The following is a 20,906-nucleotide window of genomic DNA, read 5'->3' as shown; positions in this document are numbered from 1 at the left end:
CAGTTCCATTAGCCATGCTGAGATTCGACTTACACTCAAAACTAATTTAGCTGTGAGACTAGTTCAGGAGCAAATATTCCATTTATATTCTTATAATTTGCTGTTTTAATTTTTTCTTTTGAAAATAATCTGACCCATAAATAAGTATAAAGTAAAATTAGTTAAGGCCAGGCACGGCATCTCACACCTGTAATCCTGGCACTTTCGGAGGCCGAGGCAGGCAGATCATGAGTCAGGAAATCGAGACCATCCTGGCCAACATGGTGAAACCCCGTCTCTACTAAAAATATAAAAATTAGCCAGGCATGCTGGCACACGCCTGTAGTCCCAGCTACTCGGGAGGCTGAGGCAGGAGAATCGCTTGAACCCGGGAGGCAGAGGTTGCAGTGAGCTGAGATTGCACCACTGCACTCCAGCCTGGTGACAGAGCGAGACTCTGTCTCAAAAAAAAAAAAAAAAGAGAAAAAATTAAATATAATTTAAAATATAAAAACTAAGTAGTGAGAATTTGCTATATTTGTGGCATGAAATAAATGGAAGGTGGCCAGGCACGGTGGCTCACACCTATAATCCTAGCACTTTGGGAGGCCAAGGCGGGTGAATCACCTGAGATCAGGAGTTTGAGACCAGGTTGGCCAACATGGCAAAACACCATCTCTACTAAAAATACAAAAATTAGCCAGGCATGGTGGAGTGTGCCTGTAATACCAGCTACTCGGGAGGCTGAGGCAGGAGAATCTCTTGAACCCAGGAGGTGGAGGTTGCAGTGAGCCAAGATCATGCCATTGCATTCCAGCCTGGGCAACAAGAGTGAAACTCCATCTCAAAAATAAATAAATACATAAATAAATAAATAAATAAATAAATAATATATATATATTAAAAATATGAGGGTTTTTTTTCTTTATACTTTTTGTTTTTCCATCTTCTGCCAGCTCATGTTTAGAATCAAGCAAAAAAAAAATGTTTTTATATATTTTGAAACAGAGCCTCACTCCGTCACTCAGGCTGGAGTGCTGTGGTGTGATCACGGCTCACTGCACCCTCAACCTCCTGGGTTCAGGTGATCCTCCCACCTGAGACTCCTAAGTACCTGGGACTACAGGTGCACACCACCACCCGCAGCTAATTTTTTTTTTTTGCATTTTTTGTTGAGGCAAGTTTTCACCATGTTGCCCAGGCTGGTCTCTTAACTCCTGGGCTTAAGCTATCCACCTGCCTTGGCCTCCCAAACTTCAAGGATTACAGGCATGAGCCACTACATCCAGCCTCAAGCAAATTTCTCAGTAGCCTCCTGTAACATGTTCATCACAGCTCAGGAGTGATAGAGGAAAGGAATGTTTCCCTGTCTAACTTTTGCCTACCACATCATTTTCATCCTATTGTAATTTTATTTTTGGGTAATGCATTGAAATGTGTTAATTCCGCTTCCATACATATTCTAACTCTGTAATTAATGTTTTCCCATGTTCAGTGAGTATTAATTTTCCATATTCCTTTCAAATTTTTGTACAATATCCAGTTTCTTTTGCCACAATAATTATGACTGTTAATGAATTTTTTTCTTACACATGTTTGAAAACAGAGAAATGTCAAGCCCAGGAACTTGTCACTAGTATCAAAATAGTAACAGGATAATGAAAAAATAAACAATTTTTTAATGAAGAAAGTTATAAACTGGAATGATTAATTTCAAATGATGAAGAAAGTTAGTAGATTATGGCTGTAAAGGTATAAACAGCTTGGGGTACTATTATTTTGTGTTTTTAATGTATTTACATGGGGTAATTCCTGTTCCTCTTTCCTTATACTAGGTGAAGGAATTTGACTCAATATCTCGCTTGGATCAGTGGCTGACCACCATGTTGCTTCGCATCAAAAAGTCCATCCAAGGGGATGGAGAAGGAGATGGAGACCTAAAATGAAATGTTTTTGTCTTTGTGGCATGCAGCTAACTCCTCTTTAGTTTTGTCTTAGGGTCAAGTGATCTTTATGGGATGCCTATTTAATGGCTTAATTTTGTTGCATATGAGCCAGACGGCCTGTGTATTGTTTAAGCTCGCCAAGTCTGTGTTGCTGTGAAATGAATGAAGGAGAGGCTCCAGTTCATCTTGTGGTAATGATGGGTTGTTTCATGCTTATCAGAACCCCCAGCGTTTTCTGAGAAGTACTTCAGAATCTCATTCCTCATATTTCATTGGTATTTGCGGAACCTATGTTTAATGTTACCACGTGTTTTTATGTCCTTTTCGTTGGACTTGAGTACTCAGCCCAGTTGTTCTCATAGATGCTTTGCATTTTCTCTGTGCTTTGGCATCTGAATATGTTCTTTAAATGTGTGTTTAGTTTAGGACAGTTACTAGGAATGAGTTTATAACTTTATTAGAAATCATTTCTATTTTTGTTATCCTGTGATTATTTTGATGGTGCTAGTGACTAGTTTCTTTGCTTTTTGTGTTGTTCCGTATGCTAACATGTGCATGGCAAAAATTTAGAATAGCCAGGGTCTGTAGGCATCACATTGTGAGGAAAGGAGCTTTCTGGAAGTACTTGCTTCATGTATGGATGAGTGTCAAAGTGAATTTGATTTGTACTTAGACACACGCGTGCACACACACACACACACATATCACAAGATCTGTTAGAAATGGAATTTTTCTCTTTTTCTGGAGATAGTTTTCACTTTTAGTTGGAGTGGAAATCCCTTTATATTTACATTGAAGTATTTTAATTGGCATAGCCTGCTCATTATTTTCATGTTTATACACTTTCCCAAGTTGAGGTGGTGTGTTCTGTGCTGTGACTATAGAAATCTTGGTCAGGACTGGATAGATTATCTAAGTTAAGCTTGAGAATGAATGTATGTAATTTTCCTGTTTATTGTACATGATGGGTTAGGTGGGGTGAATGTGGTACAGGAATGTCCTGTATGCCCAAGTGGGCAAGAACCCCAACTTGTTTCTCAGGGGACTTGATTGTTCTCTTAGCTGGTGGAATATGTTGGCTTATGTGTTTGAACTCTGTCGTGTTTAATTGGTTTATATAATATATGTATGCTATCTTGATTCATGAACTTGATTCTATTAATTTATATGCTGATATTGTACTTTAGACATACACTTGTCTCCTGAATGTCCTCTGAATATTTTATAGTTAAATGATTTATATTTGAAATGTGTTGCCAGACTTAACCCAGCAGACACTCTGACATCACGGAGCTTCACTGATGACAGGTAACGAAACTTCCTATGTTATGTCAGGTAGTAGTAAGTAGTATTGGAATGATGTTTTCATTTTTGGTGGCTCTCAACTGGAATTGGTAGTGCTTCCAGGCCAAGGGTCGACTGCAGGTTGTTTGAGAAATGATGAGTAGGTCAGTCTAGGAAGAAAGAGAAAGTAGCAGGAAAGGAAGTGGGAAGGGCCAGCCAAAGACAGACTGTAGAGGATCCACATCAGGTGGCCATGAGGACTTGCAGGCTATAGTTATGGTGGTGACATGCATGAGGTGGGCTGGTAGAGCAGGAAGCTCTGTGATGTCAGAGCATCTACTGGGACTACAGGTGCACTGTAGTCCCCACTACTGGGGGTGGCAATGAAGACACTCTGTCTGTTGGGCCCTAGAATTTAATGTGGATTTCCTCCTTCCTTCCAAGTTCTGAGATTCTTAAATGAGAGCTGGCTGTCTCTAGAGGTAAGACCTGGAATGGAGTCCAGTTGGTACTTTTTCACTCCCTCTTAGAATCTCTTATGAAAAAATGATCAGAGAGAAAAGTGGGGTTTTGTTTCCCTACCTAATAATATATCCTACAACCAGCCAAATGCACTTTTGTGAAAATGGGGTGTGAGGAGTGGTTCTGCAGCTTGAGTCCTCTGGTTTTAAGTAGTTTGTTTCTACTTGTTTAAAGAATCTTCTGGTCTGACCACTTAAAGTAAAAACCACATGATTTATTTTCGGGCAATTATGTTTAGCTTTCATCATTATACTCCAACAGACCCGTCTGAAGGGGTATTTTTTTTAACAATAATGTTTGTAACATTTTGTTGTGTCAATTAGAGGGTCACTTGTTTGTATTGCAATAAACACTGGGACCAGTTCCGGGGTTAAGAATTAATTTTTGTTTTTAATATTTCACATGAAAAGAATCAAAGTAATTGTAATGGCTAGAAGAGACCTGCCAGAAGATTAAAAAAAAGAATGAGAGAAAAGCCCAGTCAGTGGTGTGCAAACTTACTTCCTTTAAATGTCCCATGGATGTAGGACAGTGCCATGTTTCAAGATGCCTGTGAGCTAGGTCTTCAAGATTTATAGAATGTTACTTATGAACAAAATATAATTATTTATGGTACAATTCTTGTACTTTAGCAAATCTGGAGTTAGTTCATAGTCAAAGTCAGTTAATATTTCTTAGAGGAAAGTTTTGCTTTTTGTGGCAACATTTTTATAGCTTGTGTGAGTTCCTTTTTTTATTTAATGATTTGAAAGCAGTATTTTTGCACAGTCGTGACCGTGTGTGGTGGCGTCACTGTAACCAAAGTATATGCACCAGCCCTTGTGCATTTATTGTTTCTCCTGATTTTGTGGATTTAAATGTCCAAATGCAAACCTTTGTGACTTCCTTTGGAGGACTTGGCAGCACAGCATGCCCCCGTGACCTGCCTGCTGTGGTATGAGCTATGACCAAGAGCAGGCTTCCTGCTCCATGGAGTCCTGAGTTGCTCTGGGGCAGGGGATTACGTTATGAAAACTAACCATGTGTAACAATAAATCTACCTTAGCAGAAAAAGTATGTTTGTTTTATTTTAACCTGTAAAGTGGAAATTATCAGTAATATTTTGATGAGTCTTGTTGCTAAATTGGCATAGGTCAAAAGTAGCTTCCATTGTTTCAAGTTGTTCCCGTTAAGATTAAGGCAACAGACGTTAATACTCTCTAGGCTCCGGTCATTTGTTGGGAATTCCAGGGCACCGTAATGGTTTTGCAGACTGAGGGTTTAGAAGGAAACCCTGGTAACTTCTGTTGATGCAGTCCACTAAAGTACATGATAACCCTGCAGACCCCACATTCTCATCCCTTCCTTGAATCCTTTAGGGTCTACAGTTACTTGCAAAGTTGAGGAAGGCATGGTTGCTGGAAGACTGGTGGGGAGGTGAGGCACCCCTAAGCCTGACACTCTCCTACCCCAAGAAAGTACCACTCAACTATCTGGTCAGTGTGGGCATTTATCTTAATTTTGCAAAATATCAGCACAGGGAGAGGAGATGCCCCTGGGGAAGGGTCAGTCCCACTGACCACTGGGGCCTGAAGTCCTGATGAGGAAGAGGACCCATGGCGGGTAGTGCAGACCGGCTCATCCTACCATCCTATCATAGAGCCTTGATTTCAGGTCCTAAAGTATATTCACAACACTTCAGGTAAGTCAAAGCAAAATGTTTTAAATGGTAGAACAAGCTGTCCTCATCTAGGCATTCTGAGTTGTTGATCATTCAAAGCCTAAATCAAGTGGCTCTTCTCAGAATCAATTTCCTAATGAAGATGCCACCATGGTAGTTTAAAAGCTTAGTTTTGTCAGCCTTAGTTAAGAGTCCACGTACGGATTGCCAAAGGTATGCAGATGATTTTCTGAGTCTCATTTAGGATGATGTGATAGAGCAGGGGTCCCCAACCCGTTAGAAACTGGGCCTTACGGCAGGAGGTGAGCTGCAGGCAGTGAAGCTTCATCTGTATTTGCAGTCACTCCCCGTGGCTCACATTACCACCTGAGCTGTGCACCCTGTCAGATCAGCAGTGTCATTAGAGTCTCATAGGAGTGTAAACACTATTGAACTGCGCGTGCACGGGATCTAGGTTGTACGCTTTTTATGAGAATCTAATGCCTAATGATCTGTTGCTGTCTCCCATCACCCCCAGACGGGACTGTCAAGTTGCAGGAAAACAAGCTCAGGGCTCCCACTATACATTATGGTGCATTGTATAATTACTTCATTGTATATTACAATGCAATAATAATAGAAAGTGCACAATAAATGTAATGCGCTTGAATCATCCTGAAACCATTCTGTCCCCCCACCTGTGGAAAAATTGTCTTCCACAAAAGTGGTCCCTGGTGCCAAAAAGGTTGGGGACTGCTGTGCTAGATGATCTTCTGACCTGTGTGCCTTTCTCAGTCACATCAAATGAAATATTGTTACTCCTGAGTACATGAATATCATGACATTTGGTTAAATTGACAAGTACCCATCTTGTTTCCCAAAAATGAACTCCTTGGAGGGACAAGGTTTATTTAACAGGTTAAAAATTAAATTATACACTCAAATTTACTTGTTTGGATAATCACCTACAGCAAAATCACATTTCTGTAAAAATCAACTTAAATAAAGGTCTCCACCACATGGCCCATTTTTTCCAAACGACAGCAAAGAATTTGGTAAAACGAAAGGCTGCACATCCCTTTGGAGTTTGGGCTGACAGTATTTCACAGAAAATGGTTGGAAAATGGTTGAAGCAAGCTCCTAAATGGCCCTTCTTGAGGCTCTGGGAGAGGCACTGTGCCGGCACCTGGCCACTTTCCTCATTACACACTTGGGACCAATCCACTCAGACGGTGGCCTCGCTTCCACTCAGCATGGCTGTGCTTGGACTTGGAGGAATGGGGCAGATGCTCCAGGAGGTCCTCTGTAACCAGTCCCCTACAGGGTTAGGTTTTTCTGTTCTCAGGGACAGAGAAATGTATATAGTAGAAGTCGTATCTTTGATGCCTACTTTTTACATTGAAGAAAGTGGCAGAGAGCTCAACCGCACTTCCAGCCCGGTTGTGGCCTACGCATGAGCAGAGGCCAGGATTTCTCCTCTCCAGGATCCCACTGCCAGAGACCAACTGGGATCCAAGCAGTTAAACAGCTTAATCCTAGGACTGTATGAAATAAAGGCTTATGGACCCGGATTTTACATTTCATTATTCACGTAATTAAGCAAATTATATGTTTCAATTAAGAATCATATTTCTGCAGAACCTAAATTATAACAGAAATAGATCTTTAAAAAATTGCAAAACTGCTTTTACAAAGCAGACATTTATTAACATTTTTTTGTAGAATTTCTAAGGAAACAAATTCAAGACAAAAATCCCTCCAGTAGGTAACAAAATGATCTATTGTTTCAATTCCTTCTGATCAAGTGACTTTATTCCATAAAACAGTACATCAGCTGGGCAGGTTCGGTCTTCTCTGGATGTGTGACAGTCATTATTTATTTGTTCTGTAAACATAACTAGGATACAGTGACACTGTCATAACTAAATTTGAAGTAAATTAGTACTGTGACCTCCAAGGGCAGGTGTGAAGCATGTTATCAGCACCTGAAACACCTTGTAGTGGTTTCACTAACATAAGTTAAAACATAAGCACTTAGGAAGAAAGTCTTCCCTCATTAATTTCTGGCATAGTGCAGCTACATCTTCATCCTGGAACTTAAAGTACCTTCCTCTTAGAAAATCAAAGTGTTTTCACAGCAAGTTTAATAAATTAAAAATGTAGAGAAAAAAGGAACTAGTGAACAAAAGAATTCTCCAAGGTTCCCTTTTTAAATTAATGTTTAAATGTTACATGTGAATCATAGCATTTCACAAGCACGTGGCACATACTCAAGGCCCTAGAACCAAATGTCAACGTTTAACAAATACAGCAGAATCGTCTTTTCATTGTGAATTTTTTAAAGCAATAATTAAGTCCTGCATGAAACAGCCAAAGAAGCATTTGAGACAAAGTTACTGGTTCTTCACAATCAACTCTTTAAGGCATAATCGGAGGTAAGTGTGCTGAGACTTTTGGTCCCTACTGCTATGTTCTCACATGCTCCCAAGGAAATAGACATGTCAGTTACTTGCCTGTTTCCATCTCTAGGTGTGGAAATGAGAACTCTGGGTTTCTGGAAATTACAGAAATCAAGTCAGAAAAACCTGGCAAAAATAATAATACTCTGTGTTCTATAATTTGCCACAGTCACCTCATTTTGCAAATAAAGTGACTACACAACTTTCAAGTACTCTAAAGCGTCTTAATTTTTCATGCCTCTGCAAAAAAATACTATATTGTTTTGCTAGACTCTTTGGTAGGACAGCTTTTACCTAATCTGATTTTTTTAAGACTGAAACTGAACAGCCTCATCTCATTTCTAAGTTGATTTTATGACAAACTTCCTCGCTGCGTATGTGCTGAGATTACGCTAGCAGTTTTGCAGGTGTTCAATCTGTCATACTTTGTTTACTGCCTACAAATGGGGGGTGGGGAGGAATGAATGCAACAATCTATTTCTTCAGTTGCATTTGAGGGTCCCCACAGAAAATCTGATTTGCTTCAATTCAACAGGGAAGAAATGACTGAAAATATGTGGCCCCAGTTTTATTTCGGCTTGGAAGAAAAATACCTTGAAAGTAGTTATGAGAGAAGTAAACCCACATGGAAATATAAGGCAGAGTGAGAAGCCAGGAAGACTGCTAACTACAATATCAGGAGCTGGTTCAGTTCTCTGTACTCTGCAATTAAGACCAGCAGTTATCTATAAACTAGGTAATCAAGAATTAGAACAATTAACACATACACCCTACACCAGAATTAAGTGAGGTTATGTTCACTGCCTTTTTGTCAATAAAGTAGCTGAGATCATGCAGATCAGGATTTTTGAGGGAAAGCTTTAAAAATGCTGTGATAAAGCCGTGCAAGTTAGCAGAAGTTCAGGAAAATCTGCAGAGGCCATTCTTGCCCACATCTTTGCACATGGACAATTATTTTTCTTAGCCCCACATCATCTTGAGTTCAGCTACCACACACGCAGACTAACAGGATGGGAACTGCTTGAAGCTCTTATTCCATGTTGCTCAAAGAGTGAAGCTGTGTGGGCATCGAGTCTGTCTGTGGGGTCAGCTCGCTAAGCTCGCTGATGGTGGTGGCCAGGAGGGTGTCCTGGGACACCACGGAGTCATCTGCCTTGCAGGCTGTGTCAGCAGAACTGTTCTCCTGCATGGTAGGTACAGTGTCTTGGACTGCAGCCAGGTTGTGGAAATGGCCATTTTCTGCAAAAGACAGCAATTTATCCGAAAGCTTGGACGACACATACTCTTCGTCAGGCTGTTCAGTCTTGTGTCCGTCATCGTTCTTGGGCGAGCCATCTACAATGACAAGGAAAGACTTCCATGGAGTATTCTTATCGTGTATCTGTAAGTTAAACACAAAACAAAGGTCACTGAATGTGTCTCTGGACAAGTGCATCTTTTAAAACAATAGTCCCTCTACAACTTCAATTTTCAACTTTCACTAATAAGTACCCGCCTGCCACCACCCTCACTGTTACAGAGTAGTCATCGTGGATGGTGCTTTCCCTGGGCCTTGGGGCTTGGTGTTCCACTTCATTCATTCCGTGAGCGTTCCACTGCAGAGACAACCCAAGGAGAAAGTACCTGTTGTCTCGACCTCTAACCACCTTGGAGAATGGTGGTAGGTATTTCTCTTTCCGTGTATCTAAGGGCAGCAGCTTGTTTCTCAAATAAGCCAACCCACTGCTTACTGAGGTGTGCCGCCGAAGAGTGGACTTGTCGGTGAATGTCCGTCCGCACGCATTGCACATGAATGGCCTCTCCCCTGTGTGGATGCGGCGGTGGCGCTGGAGGGCGTTGAGCTGGGTGAACTGCTTGCCGCACTGGTCACAGCAGTAGGGACGCTCCCCTGAGGCAGGGAGAGAGGAGACTGCTGGTGGGTCCCTTTGGCCTACTGTGCTTAATTCTGAATACACACTTGAGTGAATGATGCTGTTGCAAACCACTGGGAAGCCTCAGCATCCAACATAAGGAAGGTTATGTTGGGAACAACTTAAGGGCTACAAATCCACTATCTCTATAATACCAAGAATTTATGGCCTACACCAAAAAGGGGCCAGGACATGTGCCTGCAGCAGGTATTATAACTATAGGAATGACACCTGTTTTCCATGGTAATGGAGTATAAAATTACAAGACCCCTAACAACTGAATACGCATGTGTGCATGTGCATTTACTAACATGTACAGATCATTATCCCTATGTCCACACATCCACTTCCTACATTCACACCATGACTAAGCTGTCTGTCCTTTTCAGTAAAAACTCCATGTAGCAAAGGGACTTAGTCTTCTCCCATTTACACACATAAGTGCTCCCACTTTTCAGTTTCTCAGAGTTAGAAACAATCTCTAAAGAAATGCTATTATGACATACAAAGTTTGGCCAGTTTTCTTCAAAAGCTTAGTTCCAAGTAATTTACTGGTAAATCTACAAGCTTTAGAATTTTTTTTTGGCCAAACTAAACTCCCTTCCCTGGGACATTCCAACCATACCTGTGTGGACTTTAATATGCTGGTAGAGTGAATTCCGCTGGGCAAAAGTCCTGAAACATACTTCACATTTAAAGGGTTTGGATCCAGTATGGATTCTATTGTGGTGTTTTAAGTACTCCTTAGAAGCAAAACTCTTGCCACATGTTTCACACATAAAAGGTCTTTCACCTACATGAGAAAATGAAAGTCATAAACAATACAGGCATTAAAAACACATGGAACAGTAGGTCTCCACTGTTAAAACCCACGTGAACTCCTCAAAAGTGCCTTGGTAGGCAGCATGTTACATTTTCCAGTAAAAACTATCATAAAATATATATTCATGTAAGATGCTTGCTACTTACTGAAAGTTGGTGTAAAATATCCTGGGAAATTGCAAGAAAAATTCCATTGGACTAGAATCAAAGAGGTATTGTTTGTTCAGCTGGCTCACATTTTAGAAATTTACTCATTCCAAACAAGGAAATAATTTCACAACTTCTGTTTGGAGGAACTGCTGGATTATTTTCAAAGGAACACTTCTATGGATCTTTATCAGAATAAAGGGGAAGTTGACAATGGATATATATCACTGTTCTAGAGTAGCAACTCCAATCAACTTGATTGAATTGTAGGACAAAAGTTTTAAATATCATCTCACTTTTTGTAGTTTAATCCCACAAATCAGACTTACCAAATTATTAGCTGTGCCCGATTTCACAGACATCAAAATAAAAATAGTGACTTTAATAAAATCTTACCATGTTAATATTATCAAAGGACCAATTCTAACTTAATCCTTCATTATAACCTGACCTTGTCCCCAATCCCAAGCTTTCTTTAAACAACAATTCTACTCATTCTGTAGTCATAATGCATGTCATTAAATGCTAATTTCATGACATTAAATGAGATTTTCATTCAATGACATGAATTATGACTTCAGAATGAGCAGAACTGGTGTCTAATCACACAGATGTGGTGTCTAATGAGTCAGAGACATGTCATCTCTGTCTCACATGCATTTGAACTTGAGGCTTGTAAGCCAGTGTTTACAAGTAAGAATAAAAAATGCAAGCAAAGAAGAAACTGAGAAGAATTGGAACACTTCAGTGCTGTATGCTTCTGTATCTTCCACAAGATTCTAAACCTCAGGGTTACTGTGCTGAAGCAGAATAAAGCCAACTTAAGTTTTATCTGTCACATAATAAATCATAAAGACTTTGGAAAACAGAAATGAGATAATCCTATTACCTTAATGTATCATATAACAACTTATTTTCTTCTGGTCTTTTATGTGCAGGTTTTCAATACAATTGAGGTTAACTGTATGCTTAATTGTGCATTTTAAAGTTGAACATCCAAGCACAGACTTTTTCATGTCATTCAGAGCCCTTACTCTGAATAGCCGGGTCATAAGCCAGGGTATAGATTTACCAGAGTTGACTAGAGCACTTCCTTGTGGTTGGACAATCAGGCTGTTTCCCATTCTTAGTTAATAAAAATAGCAAGAAGGGGGATAATAGCATACAGCTCTTCCCATATGTTGGACAATTTCTTTAGGACAGAGTCTTAGAAAAAAAATTTTCGGTTACAAAAGAACTATTTTATATCTCTTGATACCTAAGACCTGCATGCCAGATCCTATGGCCTGGTGGTATAAAAGCCACAGCCATGTGCACACTAGCAACAAGGCAATGTGTGTATGTTTATTCATTTTGCTCACTTACTAGATGGAAAAGCTATATCATGGCTTTAACCTGCACCACCTTGGTAGATGCCAACTTCAAAATTAATCAATTGCATTTCCTTCTAGATCTAGGAAAGACATTCAATCACAACAGCATGAGTATTTACCTGTGTGACACCTTTTATGATAAATCAGCATGTGGTTCTGAGTGAATCTTGCACCACATTCATCACAGACAAAAGGTTTTTCCCCTGTATGAATTCTGAAAGTACAACATTCAGATGATAACTTAGGATGTATTTCAAAGCTCACTTTGCAATACAATTTCCACTCTATCCTGCAAAAATCATTTACTCCAAGAGACCTAATGAGAATGACTGTAGTGACAGGTCAAGAGCCCATAATCTCCATCCCAAAATAAACTGAGTTTCTGCACAAGGTCAATGGATCCACACATTTTCCATAAATCACTGACTGGAATGTTCATCTACACCTGATCACAAGCCCTACTGCTGATGCTATAAGGCATGTGCAGGTAGAGACCAGGCCTTTGCAGATTTTTTTAAACACTAAAGACCACAATCTGATATTTGTAAAGCTGTCTCATACAGAATAATCAGCCACAAACACCTTAGGAACTACTGCTGATTAAGTGTCACATGATCAAAAATGTTACTCTCATTTCCTAATATGACATCACCAGTAGAGAAAGGAGAACTGTTCTCAAATTGCTGAAGGTGGCATTTTTAAAATGCATAAGCATTTTAATGTCACAACTAGTATGAAGTAGCAATCAAACATAATTTACTGAGCACTTCCTAAACCAAGTATTTTTAACTTATTATATAGAGTAAAAAATGAACACCATGCTGCTAACCCAAGACTGACCTAGGTTTGAGGGCAGATCTAGAAGAGAAGAGAAAACAACTGCTTGTTGGGATTTCAAGAATAAATATACTAAGAACTATAAGAAAACTTATTTAAAAACATCACCACACACCTGCAGCTCAGAAACATATTAAGAAACAGAAAGCATTGTCTGTCCTGATTCTGGAGTGCAGACTGCCCAGATGGCACTCCTTCCAAGCCTGAGAACCAAAAGACCAGAGACGAGTCCTAAAGCCTGAAATGGCATCTCACTGAGGTCTCTACTGAGACTGTGGGACCCGGAGGGTCACAGAACCCCAAGATCTAAACGAAGAGTCAGGAAAGGAGAAATAAAGGTAACGAGGCCCAACTCTTCCTCCAGCACGGTGGGGCGAGCCCGCGGCCGCTGTCGCGGTCCCACCAGGGGGACGTCCCGGCCAGCAGGGGCGCCCCAGGGGTCTCAGAACAAGGGAGCAGAGCCATCACTCGCAGCCCCTGTACCTTCACAGAGAACTAAACGCTGTCTCGAAATAAGCCCCCAGGTTTGGAGCGGAGAAATTAAGCAGTGAGACATCAAATCCCAGGACGACCTCAGTGCTTGACACACCCTCCCAGTGCGCAGGGACCCCTCTGGACGGCTCCCCGCATACCTCATGTGCGTCTTGAGCGCGGACGGCTGCGAGAACCTGGCGCCGCACTCGGTGCAGCCGTAGGGCCGGTCTCCCGTGTGTGTGCGCTCGTGCAGCCGCAGCGCTGTCTTGGAACTCAGGCCCTTGCCGCACTGGCCGCAGCGGTGCCGCTCGCCGCCGCCCTCATGCACCTGCAGCACGTGCCGCTTCACGTCCTTCTTGCGCTTGAACTTCTTCCCGCACAGCTCGCATGGGAAATGGCGCTCGCTGCTGTGCACGTGGCGCTGGTGGCTCTTCAGGTTGCAGCGGTTGGCGAAGGTCTGGCCGCAGGTGTCGCAGCGGTACACCACCTCGGTGGCCACGCCGTGGCGGTGCTTGCTGTGCTTCAGGAAGCTCTTCTCATACAGAAACGCCTTCTCGCAAATGCTGCACTTAAAGCTGCTCTTCTTCTCCCCTTCTTCGTCCTCCTCCTCCTCCTCCTCCTCTTCCTCCTCCGGCCCTGCTTTCTTTGACAATTCCTCCAACTCAGCACCTGCCTGGCAACCCTCATTTTTGGAAACCGCCTCCATCTCCGTGCCCACCCTGTCCGGGCTTTGGTCCTGGGGACACCTGTAGTCCCCCACATCACCCTCAGCAGTTTTCTGCTGCTCTCGGAGTCTTCTCGTATATTTCTTTTTAGGGATCTCCACAAAGACCTTCCTCCCAGCCAGCCTTCCACTAGCTCTCCTGATTTTAGGGTAGGGAGGTTTAACTACCTCTTTCTTCTTGTCTAGTTTGTCCCTGGACTTCTTCGGTGGCAAATCTGAAGACATGCCATTGCTGGCTCTCTCTCCTGGGTAGCCCAAGGAATCCGTGAGACCATTGGGGTGAGGGCCATCGGTGGCCACACTTGCCCTGGGGGCAGGAGCAGCACTAACTTGGGAGCCACTGCTCACCTCCACCTCCTGAGACTCTGAGAAATTTTGCAACTCCAAAAGTACCGACTCTAACATCTGTTTCTTTAATTGAAAACAAGTTTCTGATAAATCCAAACATTTCAGCTTTTCAGCCACTTCCAGCATTCGCTGCACCCGGTCTTCTTCCACCTGTACCTTGGCAGTGTAGACAAACTCAAGAAATGAAGCAAAGTCAGCAACCTGCACTTCATTTAAGTAGACATTAGTCCTAGTACCATCCACACTCTTCTCATTAAGGAACACTTCCTTAAAAAACTTGCTGGTGGCAGCCAGCACTGCCTTGTGGGCCATGAAGTCTTTGCGGACACCCTGATACTCCACGCTGACTGTCACGTCACACAGGTGACCCAGGAGGCGAAGCTCATGCATCTCATGCAGTAGGTTAAATGGGGAGGATTTGGATTCCAGCAGAACTGCACCGCTTTCCATCTTTCTTCCTTCCAAAAACAGCTTTGAAAAAGAAACAAGAATTATGCATGAGCAACCACTGATGCAAAAGGACTAAAATTTATGAGGATTCCTTCAGTACTTGAGAGGATATAGACTCATTAACAACCTAGCTTTACTCAGGTAAAGATTCGAATGACATTTTACTTCTTAGCAATTTTCTAAAGTGAGGTTCCTCATGCATTTTCCTAAGGTAATAAATTGGCATGAAAAATAGTGTATTCTAAGGTTTCCTCCAGTGATAAACAAATGATGGAAGTTGTGATTAGTGAAATACATTAACACAGTAATTTGCTCACCAAGGTCACTGTCTAATTTGCTTACATAGTCCCCAAAACTGTAAAAGAATTCATGGCAACAATAATGTCTAGTTCTCTGATCAGGAAACCAGATAATTAAAACACATAGCCACCACCATCTGGGAGCAAATCCAAAACCTCAGGGAATCATTTCTGCCTTTGAAAAGAACCAACTAAATAACTACTTTCCATGAGGAAAACTTCTTGGAAAAGTAGTTCACAATTAATCGCCCATTCCCAACATCCTAAACTCCTCGGAATTTGAATTATTGTTACTCTACTGAAATAATGTAAGTTCCACAGCTTTTACAAGCTGTGCTACTTTGAGCAAGCAACTTCTCTGAACCCATTTCCTCCTCTGAAGAAGGCTGACCGGCTGTTATCAGGGTTCCATGAGCCTGAAACTTGTTGGCTAGTTTATTGGTTTCCCACACATAGGCCAAGGTGCTACAGTGATCCCCATTTCATAGATGAGGACCTATCAAGGTAACAGTCAATGGCTGGTTGGGACATGAGCCAGGGCCTGGTGCCCGGATTCAACTCAGACTACTCAACACACTCTTCCCCTCAGCCTTGCCAAAGGCAAAGGGCTATCTTTAGCCCCTAAATCTTTCCACTGCAGCGGGCATGCAAATTTCACCAACCCCACCTAAGGCCTCCAGATACCGTCACCCCATCGTCATTTCTGCTGCTTTGCCACAAACTCCCTGAATGTGTTTTCTCCCTGCCCTTCAGCTCCTGAATCTACCTTCCTCTTTGATTCCTGTTTCCATCCATCCAAAGCACATGCCTTCCTTCTAGCCTCCTTCGGCCAGACCACAGATGTCACCTCGGATTCGACGTGTCTAGAAAAAAAGTTGTCATCATCTTCCCTGATAAACTAGTCCCACCCCTCTCCCCTTCTCCAGTCTCATCAATGAGACCGCTCCCCACAACTAGCAGTCCCCCAAACATGGAAAAGACTGCCCTCTGGGAGTTCCGCTGTAAACAGGTACCTATGAGGCTTGATCAATGTCGCCTGAAGGAGACGCCCCAGTAAAACTGTGAGAACACTGACAAAGCCTAAGGAAGGGATCTATAAGAGTGGGGCGGGGTTTCAGTGGTCCCAGCCCCAGCCTGGGGAAACAAGACTGCAGAGGGCTCTCTCAGCCTGATGCCCTGACTTCCCCAGACCTCTGCCAACAGGGCCCTCGAGGGGACCTGATTTCTCAATCAACAAAGTGGGTTCTGAGCGCGATTTCCTATGTTGCTTGGCTACTGGAGTGCAGGCACTGGAGGTGGCGACAGGGCCGTCTGCGGCCGGTGACAGCTGCGTATCCGCCAAATCTCATTGGCATTCCGGCCGCCTCCCAGTGCACCCGGCATCTGCACCAACGTCGGCGGCCCCTGAATCCCCGAGGCTCACGGGGCCAGAGCCCTTCCAGGAGACGCTGCTACCCGCAGCCCAGTCCACGGCCACAAGGACCGGAGTTTCCAGTGGGGCTTAAATCCGCCGCTGTCCTCGTCGCCCTCACGGCACCTCCCACCCTTCCCGCGCCACTTGGCCGCCCCAGCGCCCGGACGCCGCTCGGCCACTCCAAAGACGACCCAGAGAACAAACTACTGCAGCCACAGAGAAGCCCCTCCTCGGCCCGACGCGCCGCCTCCCGACGCGGGCATCCGGGGCCGCGTGGATCAGGCCCTCGGGCCGCCCCCTGCCCCCGCTCCCGCATCCCCGAGACGCGCAGGTCCACAGAGCAGCCGGGGCGCGCGGACAAAGAGGCGGCGGCGGGCGGCGAGGGGCCGGAGCCAGGCCTACGGGCCGCGCACTCACCTCCCAGCCGGCGCCCCCGCTGCCGCCGCTGTCCGCTGGACCAGGTCGGTAGGAACGGCCGGCCAGGCTGGGCGTGGCGTAGCACCCTGCGCGGGCACCGCCGATTGGTCGCTGCAGGCCCCTCCCCTCCCGCGGCCGGCCCCGCCCCTGGCGGGGCTGAGGAAGGGGCTGAGCCACACGTCGGGCGGCGGAGCGGTTCGGGCAGTTACCTGATCTGGCCGCGCGACTGACTGGCGACGTCGGATTGCGTCACCCGCCGCATTGCGTCACCCGCCGCGAGCCAAGGCCTGCGCCTGCGCAGGAGACAGCGACGCCTGCGCTGCGGCACGCCACAGGGGGGCGGGGCCAGTCGCGAAAAGTCACGTGAGCGTCAGATTCGCGTGGTCACTTTCGCGTCCATTCCGGGCTTCTGGCCGCAAGGCGCCAGCGCTTCCGGGCCCCAGCAGCCTGCGGTCAGGGCCTGCAGCTGGCTTCCCACTAAGAGCTGCTCACGTCCCCGAGGCCGAGCGCACCCTTAGGGCACGGTGGCCACGCGAGGGACCCCCCGGAAAGCCGGGCTTGGAGCTGGTACTCACCTTGGCTACTAGGGGCGCAGATGCCTCCACGGGCGCTGGAGAACTGGCGCCAGGCGGGGCGCGGCGCGGCGCTCTCCTCTGGGGCGCTTCTTCCGCGGTGCCCCCGCCCTGCTGGGGGGCTCGGCGCGCCAGGAGCCGGGACCGCACCCTGCCGTCTTTACTGCAGGGCTTTATTTCCAGGAGTTCCCATTCGGGCGAAGGCTTTGTTCACTACAGAACTTCCCCAGAGACCCATCTACTCTTCGGGGAAAGCACAATTGATTCCCTAAGATTCGCTGACTCCTCGAAATCTTGCTGTTTCCACCAATTCTTGCTCAATACTAACTAAAGCCCGCTTTGAAACACCTTCCTTGAGTCAGACTTCCAGTTCTCAATAAACTGACCTTGCCTTTTGCTCCCAGCCATTGGTAAAGCTTTGCCAGGTCATGCTGTCCCTTACTGTGGCCAGCAGTTAACTCAGCCTTGTCTTACCGACAGGTTGAGTTTGTAATGTTTGGGGACTGTCAGGACAAATACAAATTTAAAATAAGAGGTTTACTACTTCCTGTTGAAAATATGAGATTTCCCTCCCTTTTTCTTTGAACATTTACTTTTAGAAAATTGGTAATTAGTGTGAGTACTTTTTCCTCTCTTTGAAATATATAAATCCTTTTGAAGACTAGTTAGGCCTTTTTGTGCGCTTTATAACCTAGATATGTCTTTTTCTAGGACCTAGGAGCCATCTCTAAGTATCAAGGGAGTTAATACCCCTGTCTCCCAGTTTTAATGGGAGAGTAGGAGCCTAACTTCAGTGGGCCCTTTGCTCCAACTTACAAAATTATCTCATATCATAAAGATGCAAGTTTCTTTTTCCTCTAGATAAAGCCAATTGGCTAACACAGAGGATCACCCCAAATATCAGGTTAGATGAACTGTGTGTGATGAAAAATGCTGCCAAGTTCCCTTGAGAGCTAGTTATTGTTTATCTTGAAAATGTGTGTAATAGATTGCTTGGCTGCACAAAAGAGTGAGATTTCGTTCTGTCTTTGCAGTCTCTTAGTGGATTGCCTGTGATGGGTATCACATTCTAGTTTAATACTTATTCAATTACAAAGTGTTTTCTTTCTCCACTACCTTTCTGAAGAGGGTTGGGAGATTGTACTTTTAATTATATTTCCTGAACAGGAGCCAGCTTCCCACACATAGTAGGTGCTCAATAAATATTTGAAGAATGAATGAGTGACAGAAATCTTTCTTAGGCCGACTCTCTTTATATTTGCATTCCATGATTTGAAGAAATTGGAATGAACGCAGTTTTCACCCATGGCTCCAGCAGGCCCAGAATCGTGTTTTATGATTTTGTTTTGCATTACAAAAAGGTGGTCAGGCACGGTGGCTCACGCCTGTAATCCCAGCACTTTGGGAGGCCGAGGCGGGCCGATCACTTGAGGTCAGGAGTTGAAGACCAGCCTGGCCAACATGGTGAAACCCCGTCTCTGCTAAAATACAAAAATTAGGCCAGGTGTGGTGGCTCACACCTATAATTCTAGCACTTTGGGAGGCCGAAGTGGGCGGATCACCTGAGGTCAGGAGTTCAAGACCAGCCTGGACAACATGGTGAAACCCTTTCCCTACTAATAATACAAAAATTAGCCGGGCGAGGTGGTACATGCCTTTAATCCCAGCTATTCAGGAGACTGAGGCAGGAGAATCGCTTGAACATGGGAGGCAGAGGTTGCAGTGAGCAGAGATTGCACCACTGCATTCCAGCCTGGGCAACAGAGGAAAACTCTGTCTCAAAAAAACAAAACCAAATTAGCCGGGAGTGGTGACAGGCACTTGTAATCCCAGATGCTCAGGAGGCTGAGGCAGGAGAATCACTTGAACCCAGGAGATGGAGGTTGCAGTGAGCTTAGATCATGCCATTGCACTCCAGCCTGGGCAATAGAATGAGACTCCGTCTCCGATTATGTTAGCTAGCATAACATAATGCTAGCTAATCCATTCAATACTGAAAGGATTGCTTTAGTTGAGTGTCTTAATAGCTTTAAAAATAGAGGTCGTAAGACTCACAGACTCTTTGTGGCAATACTAAATGATAAAGAACGAAGGGCCATGCCTGGCAAGGGTTGTCATGCACCTCTACACTTCAAGAAGAAACTATGCCTTAACTGCCACAAGGTTTTTATTCTCTAGCAGCCAAACAAGCACTGGCCTCTAGATAAGCAATATTCAAACAATGTGCTTTTCATCCACCTCCACATGCTGACTGACACGCCCCCTGCCCCAGCCCCACCACTTCCACAAATAATTACTGCTTTGATTGGACCAGAGACTGACTGCAGTAACTTTTTCCTGATGGGAAACAACCGAACAGAGGCTGATTCTGGCGGTTTACAGAGGCTGCACACAAGTGCATCGGTGTCCTGAAAAGATCTTTCAACTTATAGGGTCTAAATGTAATACATGAATACCTGTAAATGCTAAGAGTCCACCCCAAAGTAAACATAGGTCACCTGTAACATGCACGTTTGTCCAGTAAGCATGGGTCAGGACCCGTTTCATGAATATTCATAGCTCTTCCTGTGGCCTGTTCATATGTGTACTTGGCTAAGTCCTTCAGCTTAAATTCCTGTCTTAGGCCCCCTTCCCTCCAGCTGCCTGCCTTTTGAGCTTCTGCCAGAAGCTATGCTTCCCAGCCTGTCAGAAGGGCCACCTTGCAGGTTATCACCGTTTAAAGAAATAAAGCTCTCCTTTCTAAGTTTATGTTTGTGATTGTTTTTTTAAAATAATACAAATAGACAATTCACTTGACAGTGTGAATGGCATACTTCACTGACAATGGAATACTATAAAAACAATAATAAACCACTGATAAACATCAACCTGACAAAGTTAAATATAGTGTTTCATGCTGTAGAACTCTGCACGAGAAAAGTACACGGGAGTGAACAATTGTTACGTAAGGGCGTTCACTGCAGTGCACTTACATTAGTGAAACTTTGTAAACAATCTCACCTATAAGGAGATGGCCGAAGAATTTGATATATCCAAGCACTGGATTATTATGCCGATCATTAAAACAATGTTTAAAAATATGTGTAATAGCTTGGGGAAATGCTCGCCATGTTATAATGAGTAAAGACGGTACACTATTTTACACAGGGTCTGATGTGATTTGAAAACAAATCTATAGAAATAGACTGGAAAGAAATGTATCAAATTCTAAACTGCACTAGGAAGAACACTGACGCACGCGCAACGCCGGCGCCCTGCCCACTAGGCGCCCTCGCTGCCCCTCACCTGCA

At 44.2% G+C, this 20,906-nt stretch overlaps 2 protein-coding genes across 11 annotated transcripts in view; one reads left to right on the top strand and one right to left on the bottom strand.

Annotated features, from left to right (window-relative positions):
- Positions 1-4,784, top strand: part of NAPB (NSF attachment protein beta) — a 47,017-nt gene extending 42,233 nt beyond the window's left edge. For both annotated transcript variants that reach the window (XM_003829375.4, XM_034947395.2), the window contains one exon: positions 1,815-4,784. In XM_003829375.4, the coding sequence (XP_003829423.2) occupies positions 1,815-1,925 (111 nt within the window). In that variant the 3' untranslated portion in view covers positions 1,926-4,784. The remainder of the gene's footprint in view (positions 1-1,814) is intronic.
- A 1,459-nt stretch (positions 4,785-6,243) lies between these two features.
- On the bottom strand, positions 6,244-18,270 carry GZF1 (GDNF inducible zinc finger protein 1). Of its 9 annotated transcripts, none has more exons than XM_034947392.3 (7): positions 17,045-17,266; positions 15,980-16,076; positions 13,551-14,935; positions 12,201-12,295; positions 10,365-10,532; positions 9,560-9,717; positions 6,244-9,210 (listed from the first exon to the last, which is right to left on the bottom strand). In XM_034947392.3, exons 3-7 carry the CDS (start codon positions 14,912-14,914, stop codon positions 8,860-8,862), a joined length of 2,136 nt encoding a protein of 711 aa, XP_034803283.1. In that variant the 5' UTR covers positions 14,915-14,935; positions 15,980-16,076; positions 17,045-17,266; the 3' UTR covers positions 6,244-8,859. The 9 variants fall into 9 exon arrangements, with proteins under 9 accessions (XP_034803283.1, XP_054960990.1, XP_054960989.1 ...); XM_055105015.2 differs by lacking the exon at positions 17,045-17,266 and adding an exon at positions 16,432-16,925; XM_055105014.2 differs by lacking the exon at positions 17,045-17,266 and adding an exon at positions 16,227-16,921.
- Between the last annotated feature and the right edge of the window lie 2,636 nt (positions 18,271-20,906).

Source organism: Pan paniscus, chromosome 21 (assembly GCF_029289425.2).
Source record: "Pan paniscus chromosome 21, NHGRI_mPanPan1-v2.0_pri, whole genome shotgun sequence".
Classification (NCBI taxonomy): Eukaryota; Metazoa; Chordata; class Mammalia; order Primates; family Hominidae; genus Pan; species Pan paniscus.
This window is presented reverse-complemented; position numbering and strand designations above follow the sequence as displayed.